Source organism: Gracilinanus agilis, chromosome 3 (genome assembly GCF_016433145.1).
Source record: "Gracilinanus agilis isolate LMUSP501 chromosome 3, AgileGrace, whole genome shotgun sequence".
Classification (NCBI taxonomy): Eukaryota; Metazoa; Chordata; class Mammalia; order Didelphimorphia; family Didelphidae; genus Gracilinanus; species Gracilinanus agilis.
This window is the reverse complement of record NC_058132.1, coordinates 640,383,149-640,404,961: the sequence shown is the minus strand read 5'-3', so window position 1 is coordinate 640,404,961 and position 21,813 is coordinate 640,383,149. Positions and strand designations below refer to the sequence as shown.

At 50.7% G+C, this 21,813-nt stretch overlaps 2 protein-coding genes across 6 annotated transcripts in view; both read left to right on the top strand.

Annotated features, from left to right (window-relative positions):
• DLG1 (discs large MAGUK scaffold protein 1) overlaps positions 1-6,781 on the top strand; it is a 267,052-nt gene extending 260,271 nt beyond the window's left edge. For all 5 annotated transcript variants that reach the window (XM_044670872.1, XM_044670870.1, XM_044670871.1 and 2 more), the window contains 3 exons: positions 2,291-2,400; positions 3,399-3,490; positions 5,111-6,781. In XM_044670872.1, coding sequence (XP_044526807.1) covers positions 2,291-2,400; positions 3,399-3,490; positions 5,111-5,217 — 309 coding nt within the window. In that variant the 3' untranslated portion in view covers positions 5,218-6,781. The remainder of the gene's footprint in view (positions 1-2,290; positions 2,401-3,398; positions 3,491-5,110) is intronic.
• A 2,102-nt stretch (positions 6,782-8,883) lies between these two features.
• LOC123241999 (melanotransferrin-like) overlaps positions 8,884-21,813 on the top strand; it is a 26,719-nt gene continuing 13,789 nt past the window's right edge. The window contains exons 1-2 of the mRNA XM_044669494.1: positions 8,884-8,968; positions 16,247-16,418. Coding sequence (XP_044525429.1) covers positions 8,884-8,968; positions 16,247-16,418 — 257 coding nt within the window. The remainder of the gene's footprint in view (positions 8,969-16,246; positions 16,419-21,813) is intronic.

Genomic DNA, 21,813 nt, shown 5'->3' with positions numbered 1-21,813 from the left:
CTGCTCCTTAGATGGAGACGAGGCACAGGAACCAAATCCTCTGAGGCCCTGTCCTGAGCTGCCTTCTTTCTTCATATCCCCCTCTTGATGATGTCATTTGCTCAATAGCTCTAAGCAGCTGAGTCCCCAATCTGTATGTCCAGCCTTAATCCCTCCAAGCTCCAGTCCATCCCCACCAGCAAAGAGAGATGGGCGGACACCAACAGCTGGCATCGAGTCAGGAGAGGCTTTGTCTACGGGGTTTCAGACTGAGCTGGGGACCCTCTGAGGCAGAGAGGAGGAGACAAGCCTCCGAGGCCTGGGAGGCATCCCATGCAAAGCCCAGAAATGGGACATGTGCTGTGACCAGCCATATGGGCCAGACCATAAAGGGCATGAGAAAAGGCTGGAAACCCAGGAAGGAGCCAGCTCAGGACTTTTCGGTGCCAAAGAGGGAGTTTCTGTTTGTTCTGCCCACAAGGCTCTCATATTCCAATTCTGAGCCTCCTCTGCATTCGACCAGAGCCAGGGCATGCCTGAGAGAGGTGGCAAGATGGAAACGGTGAGCCTGGCCAGCTGACGGTGCAGGGGGAGCGAAGGTGAAGAAGAAAGGGGGACAGGAAGCCGAAAACATGGCTGATGGAGGAGGGAGGGGAACAGGCAAAGAGTTCCGTTTGGGACATGTCCATAGGACATGGGTTTGGGGCTAGAGGTGAGCCAAGGCTAGAGCTGCCTAAGAAGGTTCGGGAGTCATCAGCCTCCGGGCTCCGGAGGTCTCCAAGGAGGAAAGTCTCAGAAGAAAAGAGGGTGCAGGGCAGAGCCAAAAATGCAGCCAAGAAGAGTGAGGAGGAGCGGTCAGACAGACAGACAGACAGACAGGAGATCTCAGGGGAGGAGCCAGTGGGGGGTGATGTGGTCATAATGGCAGCGAATGCTCAGAGAGCTTTACGGGCTTGCAGGGTGTTTGTTGCCTCTTTCCAGAAGAGATTGAAGCCTGTGGCAGGGCATGGACTCGTAGACCCCAGCATATAGGGGTTTGGAGCCACGGAGAAGAAAGACTGGGGCGAAGGGGAGTGCGCCCAAGGGGAGCTTGTTAGTGTGGGGGCAGCTGGAGGTCTAGAACTGGAAAGCAGAGTAGCTGGAGAATGGACGGCCTTGGTCTGCTTGCTAAGGCTCCGAGCAGCATCCTAGGAGGCTTTATTGGAAAGGCGGAAGTGGACGGAATGGGCACAGCTAGGTGGCTCTGTAGGTAGAGCACCAGACCTGGGGGACAGGAAATGCTGGATTCAAATGTGGCCTCAGACGCTTCCTAGCGGTATGACCCTGGGCAAGTCACCTAGCCTCCACTGCCTAGCCCTTACCTCTCTTCTGCCTTGGAACCAATACACAGTCCTGAATCTAAGATGGAAGGTCAGACTTTTTAAGAAGGGAGAAGGGCAGCAGCTAGACAGAAGTAAGTAAACAGTCCCTGTTCCATATTAAGTAACAGCGTTTCCTAGGACAGGCAGCACAGTTCTGGCCCTTTCTCTGGCATCAGAGATCCAGAGCTGAGGCTTAGAAGGACGTTTGGGGAGCCTGAGGCTGATCCTTGAGAACAGAAGGGACTGGACAGTGGGAGACAAGGTCAAGGGAGAAGGGGATGTCCTTGGAGATGGACGGCTGACCCCTGGAGAAGGAAAGGCTTGTGGAGAGCCTTGAGCAGGGAGGAGTGAGCTGAGGGGGTTCGTCGGCGTGGGGTGTCAGGGTGTCGGGCTCCCGTTAGCTCTAGAAGGTGGAAAGATTAGGAGAGGACAAGGGCCAGCCCAGAGGCTGGTCTCCATCGCTCGCACAGTGCACACACTAAATGCCATGAGCCTGATTTGGGAGGGATGCCTCAGGGAATGGTTCATGGAGGAGCTCCCACTTTCTTTGCAAAAACCGCCCACATCCACTAGAGGGTCCACACTGTGTCCTCCGGGCGATTACAGGGGTCAGCACTGGCCTCCAAGAGTGAGAGGCCCGGGAGATGACCTGAGAAAGAAATTAAAACTACTCCGAGAGTTGAAACGAGGGAATTCTGTACGGGGGAGGTTGTTAGACCAAAGCGTCTCCTCTAGGTGCCTGGCCGGGCCCTGGACGCCAGGAGGCCAAGAAACACTGGCCTGAGACCTCGAATGGCGTCCTTCGTGTCTCCAGCCAGACTTGGGAGCGTCAGCATTCAGGGGCCTCGCCGGGCTTAGCAAAGTGCCCGAGAGAGGAGAGGGTCGGGGACTGTCCCTTGTGCAGGTGGAATAATGGGCCAGTGCCTGTGCTGCTTGTTTTTCTGTTTTAGGGTAAACATTGCATCCTTGACGTCTCGGGAAATGCCATAAAGAGGCTGCAGATCGCCCAGCTCTACCCCATCTCGGTTTTTATCAAACCCAAATCTGTGGAAAACATCATGTAAGTTGAAGCTAGAATTGTCTGGGTCCCGGTGAAGGATTTCTCATCTCGCCCAGGTACATCATCCTGGGAGCTGCAGATGATTTGGAAGGTGAAGTAAAACGTGTGTGCTCTGAGCCTTGGAGCAGATGGCCCAAGGCAGGCGAGAGGGGCCCCTTTCTCTGAGTTGGGGGTGGGCTGCCTTCCCTCCCCCCCCCCCCCCGTCAGACACAGGGGCTCCTCTTGGTGGCCCGCCTCCTCGTCCCACGTGGAAAGGGGCTGCGGGTCGAGGAGGGGACTGGTGGTGGTCAGAGCTCTGCCGGCCACTTTCCAGCCGTGTGTCTTTGGGCCTCACTGCAGCCCTGCGAAGTAGGCCTTTGGCACTGCCCCTGCCAGGCAGCCCAGAAGGTGCCAGGCAAATGCAGTGCGGGCCGCGGGCGGGGCTCTTGGTCCATGTCTCAGTTCTCGCTTTGAGGCTGCTCTGAGGGGAGGTGCGGAGATTCTGGTGCACTTTTCAAGGCTGTTAGGGAAAACTCGGGGTCTTCTTGGCAAAGCTGCTCTTCAGAAGGGCATCTCCGTGGCGCGCTCTGCATTTGCCCTCCAGGCAGCTTGGACCAGGGATGATGAGCCTCATCCAGCCTCCTCACCAGAATGGTGCCCCGCCCCACCGCCCTCTTCCCCAGCCTTCACCCCGGCTCGATTTCTGATTCAGGGCGCTGGTGCTTTGCCATCCCACCTATCGTTCCCGGGGCTTCTGGGTATAAAAGGTCTCACGGAGAAGTCGAAATGCTGCCTTCATGGAGCTTGAAAGGGGCCTCTTTATTGATTCGGGATTTTTAAAAGGAGAAATTTCAGCAATTTCGACTCTGCTGATCCTACAGGAAAGGACTGCCAGCTCCTCCGCCGTTCTGGAGAGACGCTTTGAACCAAAGCCCCCTTTGTGGTAGACCTGGTTGGCTTGTTCTTAAGACCCCCCAGTGAGCGAGCCCCGCCGGCTTCATTTTCACTCTTCTCCACAGGGAAATGAATAAACGTCTGACCGAGGAACAAGCCCGGAAGACGCTGGAGAGAGCCATGAAGCTGGAACAGGAATTTACAGAGCATTTCACAGGTGGGTAGATGGCGGCGTGTTTGCTCTCCAGTCTTCGGCAGGGGCCTCTGGTGAGAGCAGATAGAGGGAGACATTCCGGTCTGACCCTGTGGCAGCGGCCTCACTGCCCTTCCTCGTCCTGGGCCCAGACAGTCCTGGTCCAGTTCCCCCAGGAGATTTCATAGAGGAATCATTGAAAGCTCTGGGAGGTGACTTGTTGCCTTAGCATGTGGCCGCCCGTCTTGGGCCTTCCTCTGCCACTGTCCGTCTGTCTGTCTTGGAACCCAAGTGGTTTCTTGGCACGGCCTGGAGTCATGAGGAGTCACAGCTGTTTCTTTCCAGGCCTTGTGGCTTCTCCGCTGGCCTGCTCTTTCTTTTCATTTCTCTGCCCCTTTTTTGCTTTGCCATCTTGGGTCAACTCCAAAGTCACTTAAGACCATTTTTCAGAGTCGGTGACCCAAGGAAAGGGGATGTTTGTGTTGCAAACACTCTCCATTAGCTTTTGCATTGGGGGCCTCTGGACAGCAGCAGCCTGAAGAGCTGAATGTCCCTCCCAGAGTGTAAACGGTGTCTGTCCATCTTTGCTGAAAGAAGGAAGGCAGAGGAAACTTCATTAGTTTTTAACCACTGGTGTCAGGAGACAAGAATAGCCCCATCATTGCCTGACTGAGACCCAGCTTTCTCTGGCTCTTGTTGGGGGGCCGAACGTGCATGATTTGGCCCAGACTGTTAAAAACGGGGAATACGAGAAATGGGTTTCACGTGGAGGTCTGAGTGTGCTTTCCCAGAGCCAGTCGTTCAGTCTGGGCGGGCTGCCAGGCTTCTGTCTGGCTCTCCATCAGACCTGAAACGCTCTCAAGTCCTGCTGAGAATCTTCCCTTCTACAAGAAGCCTTCCCCGACCCCGGGTCATAATTTCCTCTTCCACCTGTGCCTGTCTCTTGTCTGCGTGTTCTGTCCCCCATTAGACTGAGAGCTCCTTGAGGGCAGGGCCTGGCTTGGCCTCTCTTTGGATTTCCAGCGCTTGGCACCATACCTGGCACACGCAGGCCGGCTCCTTATTGGCTGATGGGATCTGAGCCTTTGGGGGCTGTAGAAATGTGTCGCCCTGCTTACATCAGAGACCCTGACAGGGGGAGCTGGGTAGCTCAGTGGTTGGAGAGTCGGGCCTAGAGACAGGAGGTCCTGGGTTCCAATATGGCCTCAGACCCTTCCCAGCTGTGTGACCCTGGGCAAGTCACTTGACCCCCATGGCCCACCCTTACCTCTCTTCCACCTGGGAGCCAATGCACAGAAGTGAAGGGTTTAAAAAAAAAAAAGAAACCCTGACGGCTGGTCACTGGCTGTCCCCGCACGGTCTTGGGCCCTTGTTTGAGATCTCGCGCCTCTCCCAGACGACAGGGAGGCCTCGGCTTCATGCGCTGTCCTCTCTGCGCTCACAGTCATCTCTCTGTCACCCTTGTTATCTGGCCCAGCCGCTCTTTCGGGCTGCTCCCGTCCCCTCGCCGAGCCTTTGGTTTGTCCCTTCTGTCCAGGGGGGGGGAATCCAGAAAGTCTTTGGTGTCGGTGTGTTTTCATTGCTGTGCCTGAGTGTCAGAAAATGGGGTTCGGAGGCCCTCATCCCCTTTCCTCTTCGTTGCAGCCATCGTGCAGGGAGACACACTGGAAGACATTTACAACCAAGTGAAGCAGATCATCGAAGAACAGGCGGGTCCTTCTATCTGGGTCCCAGCCAAGGAGAAGCTGTGAGGACGAGCTTTCCGGCCAGCGCCGTGCCCTGCCCCCCCGCTCGGGGTTCTCTTCAGTGCCCGGCCTGCCCCGCGGGTCCCCCTGCTCTTTTCTGAAACACCTTCTAAACCGTTTTGTTCGCTCGTTTGTATTCTCGTGTATTCCCGTTTGGTCTGTTGCCATTTTTCAGAACTGAAGACGGAATGGCCCGACCAGCTATCCAGGGTTCGGGGGGGCTGGGGAAATTGGGGTCAATCCCTTAATGTTTAAGGGAAAGTAACTTTCAGAGATTTTCAGAACAGCTTTATATACAGTCTTTTAAAATTTCATAACAAATGAAAGAAAAATGGTCTTAATGATTTAGGAAATTGTGAGCAACTTGGCACATGTACTCTACTAGCATGGTTTGGCCAGTGCCGTGTTCCAGGTTTTTTTCTTCTGAATTTGACTCCCCGTCAGAGCAGATGGGCTGCTCTGTTCGTTTTACCAGGCAGTTCAGGAAAGCCTCTGCTTTGGGGTGACGTCTGCATCCACTTTCATAGTTTCACGAGGGACGTTTGTCTCTAGGGTTCCTTTCGAAGTCTCTCCTTTTGCCTTCTTTCCCCTTTTTATTTTTTCCCCGAGACAATTGCTAGGAATAACACGTTAAATGTTTTTAATCTTGCTCGTATCACACTGTTGACAGTGTCTCACAGCTGTGTTTCTAGCTAAGGAGCGCCCCGTTTTCCGAGTCGAGTCTGTGTTAGGTGCTAGGAAAGCTTGCCTTTTACCCAGAGGGCTCATGAGTTCCCAGGTGTGAGGGCCGACCGTACGGCGTGGCCGAGGAACCCGCTTCAGAAAATGACCAGCGTATTCTCTGGGGTCAGATTTTAACGAGTATTTTACCCACGATAACTGCCTATTTTGTTATAATAAAAATATATATATATATATATATTAAACTTTCTTTAACTAAAACTCTGTAACTATGGAAACTATTTTCTTGACATAGTTGCACACACACATATATATTTAAGATATATATATATTTTTCTTTTACCACCTATTCCTAACTTTTTGTTTGGTTTTGAAAATAAATATAAATTAGAATTGATCTTCCTTAATCATGTGAAACGCAAACAGAGGTATGTATGATTGGTTGTTGGGGAAAATCTCGAGAAGGAAATGAGTTGCAAGAAAATGCTATGAGCATGTTCTCCTCTTTTCTACAAAATGTTCCACTTGTTTGTTTTCTGCTTGCCCCCAAGCCTCCCTTTTCTGGGGGGGAACAATCAGCAACAGAACTCAAGTTGGGTCTGCTTGCCGCTTCCTTTGCAGCTGGGATCAGAGCTCCCGAGGCCTGGTGCTGTGCCCTCGACTCGTCGTCCAACACCAAGATCACTCCAGGAACCAGCTCCTCTGATCCTCCCTGTCCGTGTTGTCCCACAGCTGCCCGTTGCTCATTTGGAGTTGGTTGGTTTTCTCTGTTTTCAGCAACTTCCTTGTTGTTTTTTCTCAGCCACATGAGAGCTGGTTTGTAAAGAATTCTCACTATCCATTCCATTTACCAGAAAGGGGAGAACAGCTAATAAACTTTATTGTACAACCGACTTGTCCGATGTGTCTTGAATTCTGCCCCGTCCCTTCACCTCGCCGTAGCCCTTTCCACGTGGCAGCCCCTTGGGAGAGGCTCGGCTCCACGCACACAGCTGCCTTGTTCTCCAGCGCAGGGTGGGCTGGTCGCCTGGATTCCAAGCGGAAAGGGTGGCTCATCCGCCTCGTGCGCTGGCCACAGAGACACGTTGCCCCGGGAGAGACGGCTCTGCGGAGGCCCCTCGGCCCTCTTCTGGCCCTTAGTCCGTTTTCTTCCCGACCTTTCAGGTGATCCGAGCAGCTCCAGACTGAGGACGAGGAGGGCCTACCATGGGAGAACCCGGGGAGTCTGGCTTCTCTAAGTGAAGACGGGGCTCCTGCCACCCTCCAGGGCAAGCCTGCCCCTTTTGATCTGTCATCCGTCCGGCTGGCTCCTTGGGCTTTGGGGTTCTCCAGCCTGCGTAAGTGCTGGATTCAGAGAGCATAGAGAGGGCCCTGGCCAACAGGGTGGGAGCTCACCGGTGTCTGGAAACTTCTTCTTAACCTTGCAGCGTATTTGGAAGAAGAGCCCGGCCAGGAATCTGGGTCTCCGGGAAGCCGGACCGCATGGCCCCGGGCCTTCTCCGGCTTCTGGCGATTATGGAATCCTCTCAGGTGGTGGCACAGGACTAGCTCGGCTCTCTGGCGCAGGAAGGATTTGGTTACGTGCTCTGAGATAGCCCCATTCTTCAGATGAGCAGCCCGTAAGTCACCCCTTGCACTAGATTCTGCTGCCTTTGCCTCGGACAGGAGTGACCGGACTGGCTCGTAAAGGGTTTTGTTTGGTTTCCGCTGAGTGTTGGGAGGAAAGCCATTTTCAGAAGAAGCTTAGTTATACGCCTTGCTAATTCCATGACAAGATAAGTAGCCAAAAGTGAGTGCCCTGAGCTTAAAAACGTTGGTGAGGCTGCAGGAAAAGTTCTCTTTTTGTTCTACACGTGGCCAGTGGCTGCCAACTGAGATCACCGGACTGTGTAACGAGTCACAAAGCACCGCGCTTTGGCCCCGAGGTCGCGTCGCTGGGCTATTTGGAAAGACCCCAGCCCATTCAGAAGCAGGCGTGGCTGCGTTCCTAGTGAGTGACCGGACGTCCAGCCCTTAGGGAGGACGACAGGCCTTGTCAGAAGCCGCTCGAGATAGCCAGGCCTGCTGCGTTCCCATCCGGCCTCAGACCCTTCCGGGCTGGGTGATGTTGGGTGAGTGACTTGACCGCCGCTGCCTGGCCCTTCACATTCTGGCTGTGGATTCTAAGACAAAGTAGGGGTTTCTAAAGAAAGAACCCGGCTGTTTGGAGAAGCCAGCGACGGTTCCCATGGCAGGAAGGACCACCAAAGGGGTTTTTGACTAAAAGTGAAAAGCCAGAATGTGCAGACGGGCCGGCGGCGATTCTTGCCTGAAGAGAGAAGCTGCTCAGCCACCTCTTGTTTGGCTCCTCCTCGGGGAAGAAGCAGAACGACTGGCCTCCAGGGTAGCTGATGGACAACTTTCCGGCCCACCCCAGCCTCCGTTCCTTTTCCAGTTGGTGTTAGACTGATCAAAGAAAAAAGCCAAACCGGCCCTAATTGTAGTTTAGATCAGGATTTTAGGGGCGCATTCCTCAGGCTTTCTCGTGCCAGCCCTAAGTGACTCCCTGTCACTTGAGAGTTTCGTGGTTTTATTCTCAGGGGTGGCCCGAAAGGCAGGTGGCACTTCCTGTGTCTGGCGATGCCTCTCCTCCAGAGGGAGCAGTCAGTGAACAGGTTGGATGACAGAACCAAACTGGGTAAGATGGAGTTGACCGTCGAGGCGTCACTGACCAGTCTCGGGGGACTGTGGGGACAGAGTATGCTAGCAGGAGGCTGGAGAGAGAGGACGGCGTAGCAAGAACACGAAGACCAGGCCCAGGAAAGGTTTGCTTTTGCATCAGCAGGATATCGGGAAGAAGTGGAAGCTGTTGGTCTCCACCGAGGGAGCGAGATGCATGCGTTTTTGAACCTTGGAATGGTGAATAAAGGTTATTTCTAGAGCTGCAACCCGCAATCTTGTTCTTCCCCACAATTCTCCCCTTTGGTTCTCACCCCGAAGTATCGTGTAAGAATGCAGCACCGCTCTGAGACGCCGACGGGAAATGTGGGAGAGGGCGACGGGGACGAGGCCTCGCGGCAGCCTGTCTGGCCTTCTGGTGGGGGGGGATCGTTTTTAATTAGGCGTGGATGACTCGGGTAAGAGAACAATTAGGAGTAAAAGGCTATGCAAAGGGGATTCGAGGGGAAGAAGACAAAAATGCAAGTGAGGACGAAGAGGAGAATTTCTCAACAGGATGCATCCTGGCCTGGCCCCTCGGGAAGAGCCGTCAACCTCCTGAAGTGGTCTGCTTCTGGGAAGCGTTTTCCTTTGAAAATTCTAGATCCAGGGTATCTGCCCTTGACAATTGCCTACAAGTTGTCCAGTTTATCCATTTAAACTCTAGAATAGTCTTCCCTGCCTGGGCTTAAACCTACAAGTAATGAGATTTCATATGACTTAGTAGGGCCTCAGCCTGAGCACGTTGGCCTTCTGGTCGTCTTTCACCCTGAGAAAGGAAGGGCGTGAAATGCCTGCCACGAGCCAGAGGAGGCATCTTGGGCTCCACAAGGTAACAAGCCCACCAAAGAGACTTCAGACTGGGGGACGAGGGGGCGATGAGTCCAGATTTTATTTACGACTATTAAAGCAACTTTTGTATGTGGAAAATCCGTGGGCCAGCTTAAGAATTGACTCAGACATGAAGCCTGTTTGTGTTAGAGAGAGAGAGAGAGAGAGAGAGTGTGTGTGTGTGTGTGTGTCTGTGTGTGTGTGTGTGTGTGTGTGTGTGTGTGTGTGAAGTTCATCGGTGCATGTTCAGAGGGGACCGAAGGAAGTTTAGTCCTTTACCTTTTTCAGTCTTATTTTTATTTACCTCCAGCCAAACTTTTTTTTTGGTAAAACTTTCCTCCAGAGCCATTGTGTTTACTTGACCCTTTGGCATTGGTGGTGGTGGTGGTGGTGGTGTGGTTTTTAAGCTCTTACCTTAAGTCTTAAAATCAACAAAAAGAACCAGTTCCAAGGCAGAACAGTAGTGAGGGTTAGGTGAGGGCTAAATGACTTGCCCAGGGTCACACAGGAAGTATCTGAGGGCAGATTTGAACCCAGGACCTCCCATCTCTAGGCCTGGCTCTCTATCCACTGAACCACCCAGCTGTCCACACACACACCCACACACACACACCCCTTTTCATCACAGTTTGGAGATGCCTGACAACCAGCTCATGATTCCATATTTCCAGATGCTACAAATCTGACAGCCAGGCTCCCCTTTCCACCTGCCTCTTGAAAACTTGGGCATTCTCTGCTGTTTCTCCCGCCTCTCTTCCCCCCACCCCCAAAGACATCAGTCCTCTTTGGAATGGGAAGCTTCTATAAACACATCAATGGGTCCCATGTGGCCGAGCTTCTCGGGGCTCCGTCCATTCCACATGGGGCAGCAGGGCGGGAGGTACTTGATCAAGGCCAGGCCTTGGATAAAATGTCTGCCATGATGTCTAATGGGGCACCATGTCTGGGGGACTGGCTTGTGGCCATCTGAGCCCAGCTCTGGATCTCCCCTACGTTGAGGGGATTCGGAGAATACAACAGACAAAGACGACAGACTGAGCCTTGGGGTCTCTTCAGACGCTGAAGACAAGAGCCAGACAAAAAGCTCACCTCCACTACAACCTGCAGCCACACAAGCTAAAACATCCCCCTTTTGTGGTAATGAAACAACACTCCAGGCACCCCCTTGATCACGCCCTGATGGGCAGGCACAGCTCTGAGCCCCACAACTGCCGGCAAGGCAGAAGAATGAACTAAAGGCCAGCCAAGGACACGTGGGCAAAAACCCTGCCCCAAAAGTGGGGAGGAGCAAGGGCAGGGGTGTGGCCCACCCCAGGAATCTCCCTTCTGACACCAGAAAGCTGGTGGATTCCATTTGAGGCTGACCCTCACTCAGGGAGGCCACGAGAGAGCCCAGAGATAAAGCAAAAGGCTTTTCTGTGGGCAGATAGCCAGAGCATCTGCTGGGAACGGAGCGAAGGCCTTGCTCTCGAGAAGAGACGGGCTCGATACCTGCCCCCGTGAAGGGACTGGAGCTGCGCGTTGTGCCCCTTGGAGAATGGAAAGAACAAGTTATTTCTACAGCTGCCGTTCTCGGGGCTATGGTTTTCCCCAGATGAATGCCAAGTCTTGGATGTAGAAGAGCTTCCCAGCGCCCAGTGGAAGGGGCACGGCTGGGCCAAAGGTCTTGTCCAAAAGGTCTACAAGTGTTAGTGGGTCAAAAGCCCAAGAGGAGTCGAAGGCATCATGTGGCACCTCCAAAGAGCTAACGGCACACTGGTAAAAGAGGGAGCATCCTGGGCTGGAGAGCCACTGGCCCACCAGGTTCCTGAGCCAGGAGATCTGAGCTTTGGGGGTTAGAATGCCTTTGAGAGGTGCCCCACCATTCTGTCAGCCTTTCTTTTTTTAAAACCTTATCTTCCATCTCAACATCAAAACTGTGCATGAACAATACTGTCCAAGGCAGAAGAGCAGCAAAGGCTAAGCTGTGGGGGTTAAGTGAAGAGTCTGAGGCCAGATTTGAACCCAGGACCTCCCATCCCTGGACCTGGCTCTCAAGCCATTGAGCCACCCAGCTGCCCCCTCCAGCCCATCCTTTTGTGAGAACTGCCTCCCTGGCATCCACTTGTCACTAGCAGACTCCAACAGCAGTTGCATGAGTGAAGCCATACCCGTGTGGGCTCCTGCAAGCGTTGTTAGGGCTGCCGTAGCCCTGCAGGAAAAGCTGCTATTCTGCTGCCCAGTGGGATGTGCCAGCTGTGGACAAGGAAGATAGCGGCCACAGGCGCCTGCCTCGCTGTGACCCATCCCTAGACTTCGGTGCACCAGAGACACGTTCTCTCCTCTTTCTACGAGATACACGAATGAAAAGCAAGCCACCGATGGCCTCTAGTGGAAGGCCCTCCCCTCCAGAGGGAACTGGCGGAGCCGGATGCAGATGAGAGCAGGCCATGGCCCACTCCAGTGCACTTGTGTTCTGTTTCAGCATTTCGGTTTCCTGGGCTTGTTCTCTTACCACAATGAGCAGTGTGGAAATCTGCTTCGTGTGGTGACACCTGTGGAACCCTGAGCCAATTGTCTGCCAGCTCCCGGCGTGGGAATATGGATCGTGTAACTTGGGGAGACTTACCGGAGGCTTGTTAGTGCGTGTAACAGGCCAAATAAAATGCCTCAACGAAAAGAAAATTCAAAATCAAATGGCAGGCAGCATTTATGAGCCCCCAAATGGCCCTGACGAGAGAATAAGACACTCGTTCAGAGGAAACCACCGCCAGCTGCCCCCTCGGCCTCCGTTCATGGAGGGACGCGATGATGTTCCCGTTGGTCAGTGGGAATTCCACTTCAGCTTTCCACTGTTTATGCCTTGGTGCCGAGCCGGACCGGAATCATCTCCCTGCGCCCATAAAGGGAGGCCAGCTGAGCCTGTATCTCCTCCACCACACCTCCGACAAGACGCCATCCAACGTTTTCTTGAAGACATCTGAAGGGGGTGCCCCACCCCCCATGGCCAGAAACTAGCCTTCCTCCCATCAGGGCAGCTCATCATATGCACCCCCAGAGATCATTACTAGAAAGCAGAGGGACTCGGGCAGAGTTGTTCCTTCCCCCTCTCCACCCTGCCTTGATGACATTTTTTCACATTGCCCACCCCTCTGCCCAGCAGTCCAATGGGAACGCTTTCTCCCTCCCATGTGGGAAAAGGCAAGGGGAGGGGGCGGCATGGCACAGCACTCAGTCTCTAAAAGGTCCACCATCACTGCCTTAGACCAAGTCTAAATTTCCCTCTTCCCAGCTTCTCCTCAGGGACCAAGCAGAGCCAGGCCAATCCCCTTTCCCCATGGACATTCGGGCACCTGAAGACTGCTCTCATCTTCTTCTCCGAGCCAAACCCTCCCAGCCCCCATTTCTCCAGCCAATCCTTGTAGCCTGAGTAGATCCTAGCTTGAGGTTCAGCTCGGGGACCACAACAGCATTTAGAAGGGCAGGTGTTTGGAAGCCAGGGCCATCCCCAGGCAGAGGGGAATGGAGAAGGGTGTCCAGGTGGTACCAGGGTAGGTGAGACACTTGGGGTAGGGGGGGGATCCCTGCCCTCGGGGGCTGGAGGGATTCAATCTGTTCTGCCCAGCTCCAAAATCAAGAAAAACCCAAATAGCTGGAAGTGTCTGATGGACAGAAAACCTTAAAATGAAGGCAGGCCAGTGGGCTGTCCCAGGAGGTAGTGAATTCTTCATCCCTGTAAATCCACCAGTAAAAGCTGGCTGGCTCCATGGTTGTACTGTGGACTGGTGGGTGTGCTCCTTGCCCAGCTCTCCATCCATCCTCGTCACCGCACTCCCCCCCCACCCCATTGTGTGCACGTGTCGGGGTCTGAGTGTGTGTGTGTGTGTGTGTCGCAAGTGTGGAATCTACAGTGCCTGGAGGCTCAGCTTCTCTAGTGGAAGGCAGCCAGGCTGCCCTCATTCAAGGAAGAATTCACTGCTAGGATGAATTATTCAGAGCTATGAGAGAGAGAGATGGGTGGATGGAGACAGACAGACAGACAGAGAGATGGAATTACATGTGAAAGACCTCCATGAATTGATGCAGAGTGAAAGGAGCAGAACCAGAACATTGTACACACAGACGGATACTTTGTAGCACAATCAAATGTAACTGAATTTGCTACTAGTAACAATACAATGACCCGGGCCAATCCAGAGAGACTCAGGAGAAAGAATGTATCCACATTCAGAGAAAGAACTGTGGGAGCAGAAGTGCAGAAGAAAAACATGGGAGTGATCAAGTGGTTCAATGGGGTTATGATTAGGGATGCTGACTGATTGCTCTATTGCAAATATTAATAATATGGACATAAGTTTTAAACAGTGATACATGTAAAACCCAGTGGAATTGCTCATCGGCTCCAGGAGTGGGGAGAGAAAGAACATGAATCGTAACCATTGAAAAATACTCTATGGGGGCAGCTGGGTAGCTCAGTGGATTGAGAGCCAGGCCTAGAGACAGGAGGTCCTGGGTTCAAATCTGGCCTCAGACACTTCCCAGCTGTGTGACCCTGGGCAAGTCACTTGACCCCCATTGCCTACCCTTACCGCTCTTCTGCCTTGGAGCCAATACACGGTATTGACTCCAAGACAGAAGGTGAGGGTTATGAAAAGAAAAATACTCTAATTAAATAAAAATGGGGGAAAAAAGATGGATGGATGGATGGGGAGACAGGGAGAGAGAGAGCGAGAGAGAGAGAGAAGAGTGCTAGCACAATGCCTGGCACATAGTAGGTGCTTAATAAATGTTTACTGACCAACTAAATGAATCCAGGCAGCAGCACCTGCTTAGTTTTCCCATACCCATCTTCCCCCAAGGTCAAATCTGACCTCAGACTCTTCCTAGCTGTGGGACCCTGACCATGGCATGGCATCTGCCATGGCTTCTGCAGCACCTCCTGCACATAATACTGTCTGCTCCCCCATGAGGCATGCCCCAGCTCCCCCTGGTCTCTTTGAGGAGCACCCAGACTTGGAGTCAGGAAGAACTGGGTTCAAGTTCCATCTCTGACACAAAGAGTAATTCAAACCTCAGTTTCCTCATCTGTGAAGTGGAGATGGGAATACCTGCAGTGTCCGCCTTATCTCCAGGCTGTCTTGGGATTCTGGGATCATAAAACATTTTGTAAAACTGGCAGGTGCAATAGAAATGTCAGCTCTCACTAGTGTCCCTGCTTCTTGGAACCAGGCAGTGTCACCAAATGGTTATGGTGAGCTTCAAAAGAGACACATCATAGCAGTTCTGCGGGACCTCACTTCCCAGAAGTCTATTGGTGCTCCCTGACCTGGTCCCCAGTCTGAAGCAGAGCATCCTTCCAAAGTGCAGGAGCCAACAAGGGGAAATTCTATTTACAGGGAGCACTTGGTTGTTGGGGAGCTTAGAACTAGAGCCCTGAGGAGGAGGCGGCCTTTTTCCTTCCTTCCCCCCAGGGCAGGGGACATCAGAAAGGGCCAGCAAGCAAATGTGTGGGCCAAGAAGCAAAATGAAGACTATGTTACACGGGCACTTCTATAACAGGAGAGAAGATAAGTGCCCACAACTTCTTGTTGTTGGAGTTAAAAAGACAATAATAATTAGACTATCTGTCATCCAGGTGTAGGGCAGGGGATGGCTCTCCCCTAATGGGGCTGCAGTTAGGGTCCCTGATCATCTAAATCAGTTCATCTGTGGACATTAGTCTATGACAAGATTCTGCCCGTTTCCTCTTGGACTCTGTCTCTTCACATGGTTGGGTGCTGCTAAACAGAGCTCAGTCCCCGAGTGTGTAGGCTTCATTGAGTGGCCACAGGGCTTGGAAGGAGGGTCTAAAAATCTGTTCCCACTGGAGAGACTGAGGTGGAAAAGGGCTCCTGATCCAGCATTTTTGTCGTACTTTCACCCAGGCCCCCAAATGCTGCCGTCGCTACAGTTCAAGCTGGAAAGCTCCCTCTGCTGCAAATCCTGAATTCCCAGCAAGGACGGAGCCCTCTTTCTTGTGCCAGCCTTTGCCGGTGTGGGATGATGTGGGAAGCCAATAAGAGAACAGATAAAAATCTGAGACTCCTCTTTTGACCCCTTTTGTGATCCTTGTGATTTCTTGTTGAAAAATATTGTGGCCTTATTGAAAAGCTTTAAGTTCCTAGCAGACCTGAATTTAAAGGGTTAACACTGTTCCCCTTTGACCAGGAATGCAGCTGTCTGGTATAGCCAAGGCCAAAACCTGGGAGGAATGTTCCCCAACTTGGCTTTCTGATAAGAACCCAGTCAAAATTCAGCCTTGGCCTTGGTCTGTCTGAAGCCAATGAGACCTTTTGTGTTTTGATATGACATAATTTATAACTTCTGCGCATCTGCTAAGTTTCAGAGTGGGGGTTCTTTTGTGTGAAATGAGTCTTGAAATATATATAATAAACTCCATGCTACTGGAGACAGAGCTGGAAGCAGGAGCTAAAAGATGTTCAGTGTCCTTTATTTCCTTATCAACTAAACTGTCCTTAACAGATTATCAGAGATGATAAAGAGATCTCGAGAGGATGAGCCTGAGGAAACCTGACTCCTAGGATGGTACAACCCACCGAGGAACTCCCAATGGCTAGTTAAGCAGAAAAAAGGGTTTATGGAAAACAAAGTTTATTTCATAAAGGGAATAAGGGAAACTGGTAGCTCTAGCATGCTCCAAACTAGCTCCACCCAACTTCTAAGTCTCCTGAGTCAGGAGAGCCTCCTGTTTCTAGTATAGGAGTCCTAGGAGAGGACTCCCAGCAGTCTTGACCAGCGTCTTGAGGGTCTCAGATAAGCTCCACTTTGAAGGTGAATTCAAATTCAGGAACATCATCAAGTCTCTGGCGGGACCTACTTCCCAAAGCCAGCCAGCCAAAGCTGGGGAAGGAGAATCGGAAGGATGTCAGGCTTGGTCCTGAGCTCAACAACGCCCACGTCTTTTTTCCCCTTTCTTATGTCACCAACGGGGGTGGGGTGGTACAAGGCAACATGCTGGGGTACGCCAAGCGATGCGAGGGGCACCCAGGAAGCTGCGGAGTTGTTGCTGCACCCTCAAGACTTGAAATGTGCCCAGGCAGAACGCCTGATCCCACTTCTGAGCCACACTGTGGCGCCCAGCAGATGGAAGCGGCTGGCAGTGGGCCAGCAAAGTTTTATTCCTGGATGTTGAAATTTGAATTTCAAATAGTTTCCAAGCATCACGGATTATTCTCGTGCCTTTTTTCAACCACTTATAAACGTAAAAAGTCATCTTAGCTGGTGGGCCACACAAAGGCCAGGTGTCTAGAGAGAGCCGGGACATCAGTTTGCCAACCCCTGCCTGAGACTAGAGTTAACGTGGCTCCAAATGCAGGGATTGCTTGGAGAGTCGGCTCCCACCTAGAGGTGAGGACAGGCCACGGTTGCAGGGTGTGAGAACAGCCCAGTCTGGAAGGAATCTGCCTGACCCAGAGCCAGCCACAAGGACCCTCCTACAGTCACCATGTGCCAACCATCGCCACCTTTTCTCTGCTTTGGGAGTGTAAATGCTGCTTTCTTTGTAGTCATTTGTTACTTGTTTTTAAGCAGAATTGCTAGGCCTTGGCAGCAGATTCACTGTGGGGGGTGAGCTAAGGACGACTGAGATAGAGGCGAGAACAGAGGACCCGGATGTGGGAGGGTAGAGGTGGGATTGGGGCGCCATGGGACATCCGGCTGGAAATGCCCAAAAGACAGTCGATCCTGGGACCCAGGAGGGAGGCGAGGCGGGAGGTCTGAGAGTCACCCGCACAGAGATGGTAACTGAGTGCACTAAGGGAATGAAGAGAGGAAGCTGCAGAAGCTAAGGAAAGCCTAGAGGAGAGGCACCTGCCTACCTTCAGAAGGCTTGTCTCTGCCTCTGCCCTTTCCTAGAGGGCTGTTAGATGGTACAACCGACCGAGGAACTCCCAATGGCTAGTTAAGCACAAACAAGGGTTTATGGAAAACAAAGTTTATTTCATAAAGGGAATAAGGGAAACTGGTAGGTAGGGCTCTAGTGTGCTCCAAACTAGCTCCACCCGACTTCTAAGTCTCCTGAGTCAGGAGAGCCTCCTGTTTCTTCTGTAGGCCCTGCCTACAGCTCCCTGTTCTACCTAAGAACCCCCCCCAACGCCATCTGACTTTATCCTAAGCTTCAAAAGAAAGGGGGAAAGCCTTGGTTTGGCTGCACTAAGCAACCCAAAGTCCAGATATCTTCGTATTACCTTGGCCCAAGAGGCCTTCTGGAAGATGGCCCACCGGCAGCTGCTCTTTGGACTCGGGGAAAATGGTTTCCTCCAAATCAATTCTCTACCCAGAAGTCTAAGATTTCTCCATGAAACCTTGACTATGCAGGGAAAATCTCTCAGAGCAAAACCCCTCCTGCAGCTTGGTGGAAATCCAAGAAGCAAGTAAGTTCAGTTACTTTCAGTTCAAACTCCCACAATTCCTTTTCCTTCCCAGTACCCCCTCTCAGAATTCCCTTCCTTTAACTAATCCTAGAAATCAGTCTGTCCCCAACTTCTATTCCCCCGGCCCCTTCACAAAAAGAGACTTGAGAGAGCAGAGCCAAGATGGCGGAGTAACAGCCCAGAAAGCTGGAACTGCTCTGAGAATCTTCTCCAACCAACCTTAAAAGAATGCCTCAAAATGAATACTGGAGTGACAGAACCAACAAGGGGATGGCGTGAAGTCATTTTCCCAGAGACAACCTGAAAGAGGGAGAGAGGGGCTATTTCACGGGGGCAAGAGGGGAGAGCAGCTGGGAGCAAAGCCACACCAAGGAGTACCAGCACAAGCCAATATCGAGCTGCTCGCATGCCCCCCCACCCCCACCTACTGCTCCAGGTTCTGACCCTGGACTCAAGCCAACTCTGAGGCCCCGAGACCCTGCCTAAACCAACACTACCCCTTGAAGATCCAGGCCCTAGTGCATCCCTGCAGTGAGGGCCTAATCCCCAGCACAAGCCTGCAGTGAAGACCTAAACCATAGCACAAGGCAGTCCATGGTGCCCCTGGCCCACTCAAGCCTAAGGGAGGCCTGATCAAGCCCCAGGGCAAGGCAGTCTGCCTGTGTCAGCCCAGAGGGAGGCCCAGAGTCCCTGCCCAGACTTGGGGTGAGGCCCTGAGCCCTAACATCAGGCAGCTCGCAGTACCCTGAGCCCTTCAAGTCATCAGCAGTCCCTAGAGGAGACTGAATCAGCAGTGGGAGGTGCCTTCAGAGCTCCCAGCCCACAAACCATCATCGCAACTTGGAAGAATTGAAACTTCCAGAAACCCAGAACGAGGGCTGAGGGGAGCAACACGGAAAACCTAAAGTTTAAGCGAGAGCCCTCTCTCCCTTGAGACCAGAGCCCACCTTTAAGATATAAGTAAAAGGGTTTTTGCTGTTTTTTAAAGGATTGGAAAAATAAGCAAACAGCAAAACAAACAAACAAAAAATACACCTAAGCAAAGAAAATTATCACGGAGCAAGGCACCAACTCAAAAGCAGACAGTGAAAGCAAAGCAGCCACACCCAAAACTTCAAATAAAAATGGGGAGAGCTCAAAAGGGAATCCAAAAAATCAAATAAAAGAGGTCCAGGGGAAATGGGGAAGAGAAATGAAAGTAATGCAAGAAGGAAATAATAACAGAATTGGACAAATAGAAAAGGAAGTCCATGGGGGCAAATTCATGGAAGAAAATAATTCCTTAAAAATGAGACCTAGGCAGGGGGCAGCTGGGCAGCTCAGTGGATGGAGAGCCAGGCCTAGAGATGGGAGGTCCTGGGTTCAAATCCGGCCTCAGACACTTCCCAGCTGTGTGACCCTGGGCAAGTCACTTGATCCCCATTGCCCACCCTTACCACTCTTCTGCCTTGGAGCCAATGCACAGAATTGACTCCAAGATGGAAGGTGAGAGTTTAAAAAAAAATTTTTTTTAATTAAAAAAAATGAGACCTAGGCAAATAGAAGATAATGACTTCACAAGCCATCAAGAAACAATAAAACAAAATCAAAAGAATGAAAAACTAGAAGAAAATATGAAATATCTCATTGAAAAGAAAAATAACTGACCTAGAAAATAGATCTAGGAGAGGCAATCTAAGAATTATTGGACTGTCTGAAAGACATGATGTGGGAGGGAAGCCTAGGCATCATCCTTATTATTATTATTACTATGAGAAATTATCAAAGGAAACTGCCCTGCCATTCTTGAACAAGAGGTTAAAATAAAAATTAAAAGAATCCACCAGTTACCTCCTGAAATAAATCCCCGAGTGATAACTCCCAGGAATATTATCGCCAAATTCAAGAGCTCCCAGGGCAAGGAGAAAATACTACAAGTAGCCAGAAAGAAATAATTCAAATATCATGGAGTCACAGAATTACACAGGACGTAGCAGCTTCTACATTAGAGGATCAAAAGACTTGGAATATGAGATTACAGTAATGGTAACAAACTAGGTTTACAACCCCGGAATCATTTACTCAGCAAAACTGAGCATATTCTTTCAGGGGGAAAAAATGATCATTTAATAAAATAGAAGATTTCCAAGCATTCCTAATGACCTAAACAAAAAATCTGATGTCTGAATATAAGGCTCAAGAGAAACATAAAAAGGTGAACAAAAGGGAGAAAATTTAAGGGATTCAGTAAGGTCAAATTTTTTCTATTCCTTCTCCTGGGGAAAGACAATATTTGTAACTCTTAAATTTTTTTTTTATTGTAAAAGTATTTTAATACATTGCTATGTCATTTTAAATCCATTCGTTTATTTATTTTAGAGTATTTTCCTTCGGTTCCATGATTCATGTTCTTTCCCTCCCCTCCTCCCACCCCCTCCCATAGCCAATGAGCAATTCCACTGGGTTTTACACGTGTCGCTGATCAGGACCCATTTCCATATTATTGATAGTTGTACTGGGGTGGTCGTTTAGAGTCTACATCCCCAATCATGTCTGCATCAACCCATGTGATCAAGCAAATGTTTTTCTTCTATATTTCTACTCCCACGGTTCTTCCTCTGGCTGCGGATTGCATCTTTCTCTTGGCCCCCAGACGTCCTGGATTATTGCTTTGCTGCTGGTAACTCTTACATTTTTTGTCATTATCAGAGCAGTTAAAAGGAGTGTACATAGACAGAGGTTGTGGGGATTAGCTGTTTAGGATGACATGATATGCAAAAAAAAAAAAAAAATTCAAGGGGTGACCAAGAGGACTGAACTGAGAGAAAAGGGAAGAGAAATGTGGAATGGGGTAAAGGATATAACCTAAAGAGGAATGAAAAAAATCGTTGCAGTGGAGGGGAGGATGTGGTGATGGACAGTGCTTAACCCTCACTCTCAAAATGGACTCGGGGAATAACAATCATACTTACTGAGGTACAGAGTCCTATCTTAACCCAAAGAGGACTAGGAGGGAAATAAGATGGGGGAGGAGCGGGGAGTAATATGAGAAAGGGAGATGGGGGAAGGGTTAAAGGCAAAAACCCTTTCTTGATCAATGATACATGTACAACCCAGGGGAATTGCTCATTGGCTGTGGGAGGGGCGAGGGAGGAGGGGACGGAAAGAACCTGAATCATGGAACCGTGGAAAAATACTCTAAATAAATAAATGAAATGTTTTTAAAAGCAAAAACACTTATGAGGAGGGTCAAAGTGAAAGGAGGAAGAACAGGATCAAAGGGGGAAAATAAGAGGGAGGGCAATAACAGGTAGTAATCCAAACTGTGAATATAAGTGGGATGAACTCATTCCCAGAATGGAAGAGAATAGCAGAGTGGATTAAAAACCAGAATCCTATGATAAGTTGCTCATGATCTCAGGCAGACCCATAGCAAAAGCAAATCTCATTGAAAGAGATAAGGAAGAAAATGACATCTTGATAAAAGGTACCAAAGACAAAGAAGTAAAGTCAGTACTAACCACACATGTACCAAATGGTAAAGCCTAGAATTTTTAAAGGAAAATTAAACAAGCTTCCGGAGGATACAGACTAGACTAGACTAGACTAGTAGAGGACCTCAACCTTCCCCTCTCAGAACTAGATAAATCTAGTAAAATAAATAAATAAATGAACAAGGAAGAAGTAAAAGAGAAAAGTTAGAAAAGTTAGATTTGATACTCTAGAGAAAACTGGAGAAAATTGAATGGGGATAGCAAAGAGTATACCTTCTTTTCAGCAATACTTGGGATCTACTCAAAAACTGACCATGCTCTGAGGGATTTATGGTGAAGACGCTGCCCACATTCAGAGGAAGATCTGCAGGAGAGGAAACATAGAAGATAAACAATTGCTTGAAAGCATGGACTGAGGCGGACATGAATGGGAAATAGACCCTGAACAAGGACACATGTTACAACCAGTGGAAATGTGCGTTGGCCATGGGTGGGGGGAGAGCGGGGGG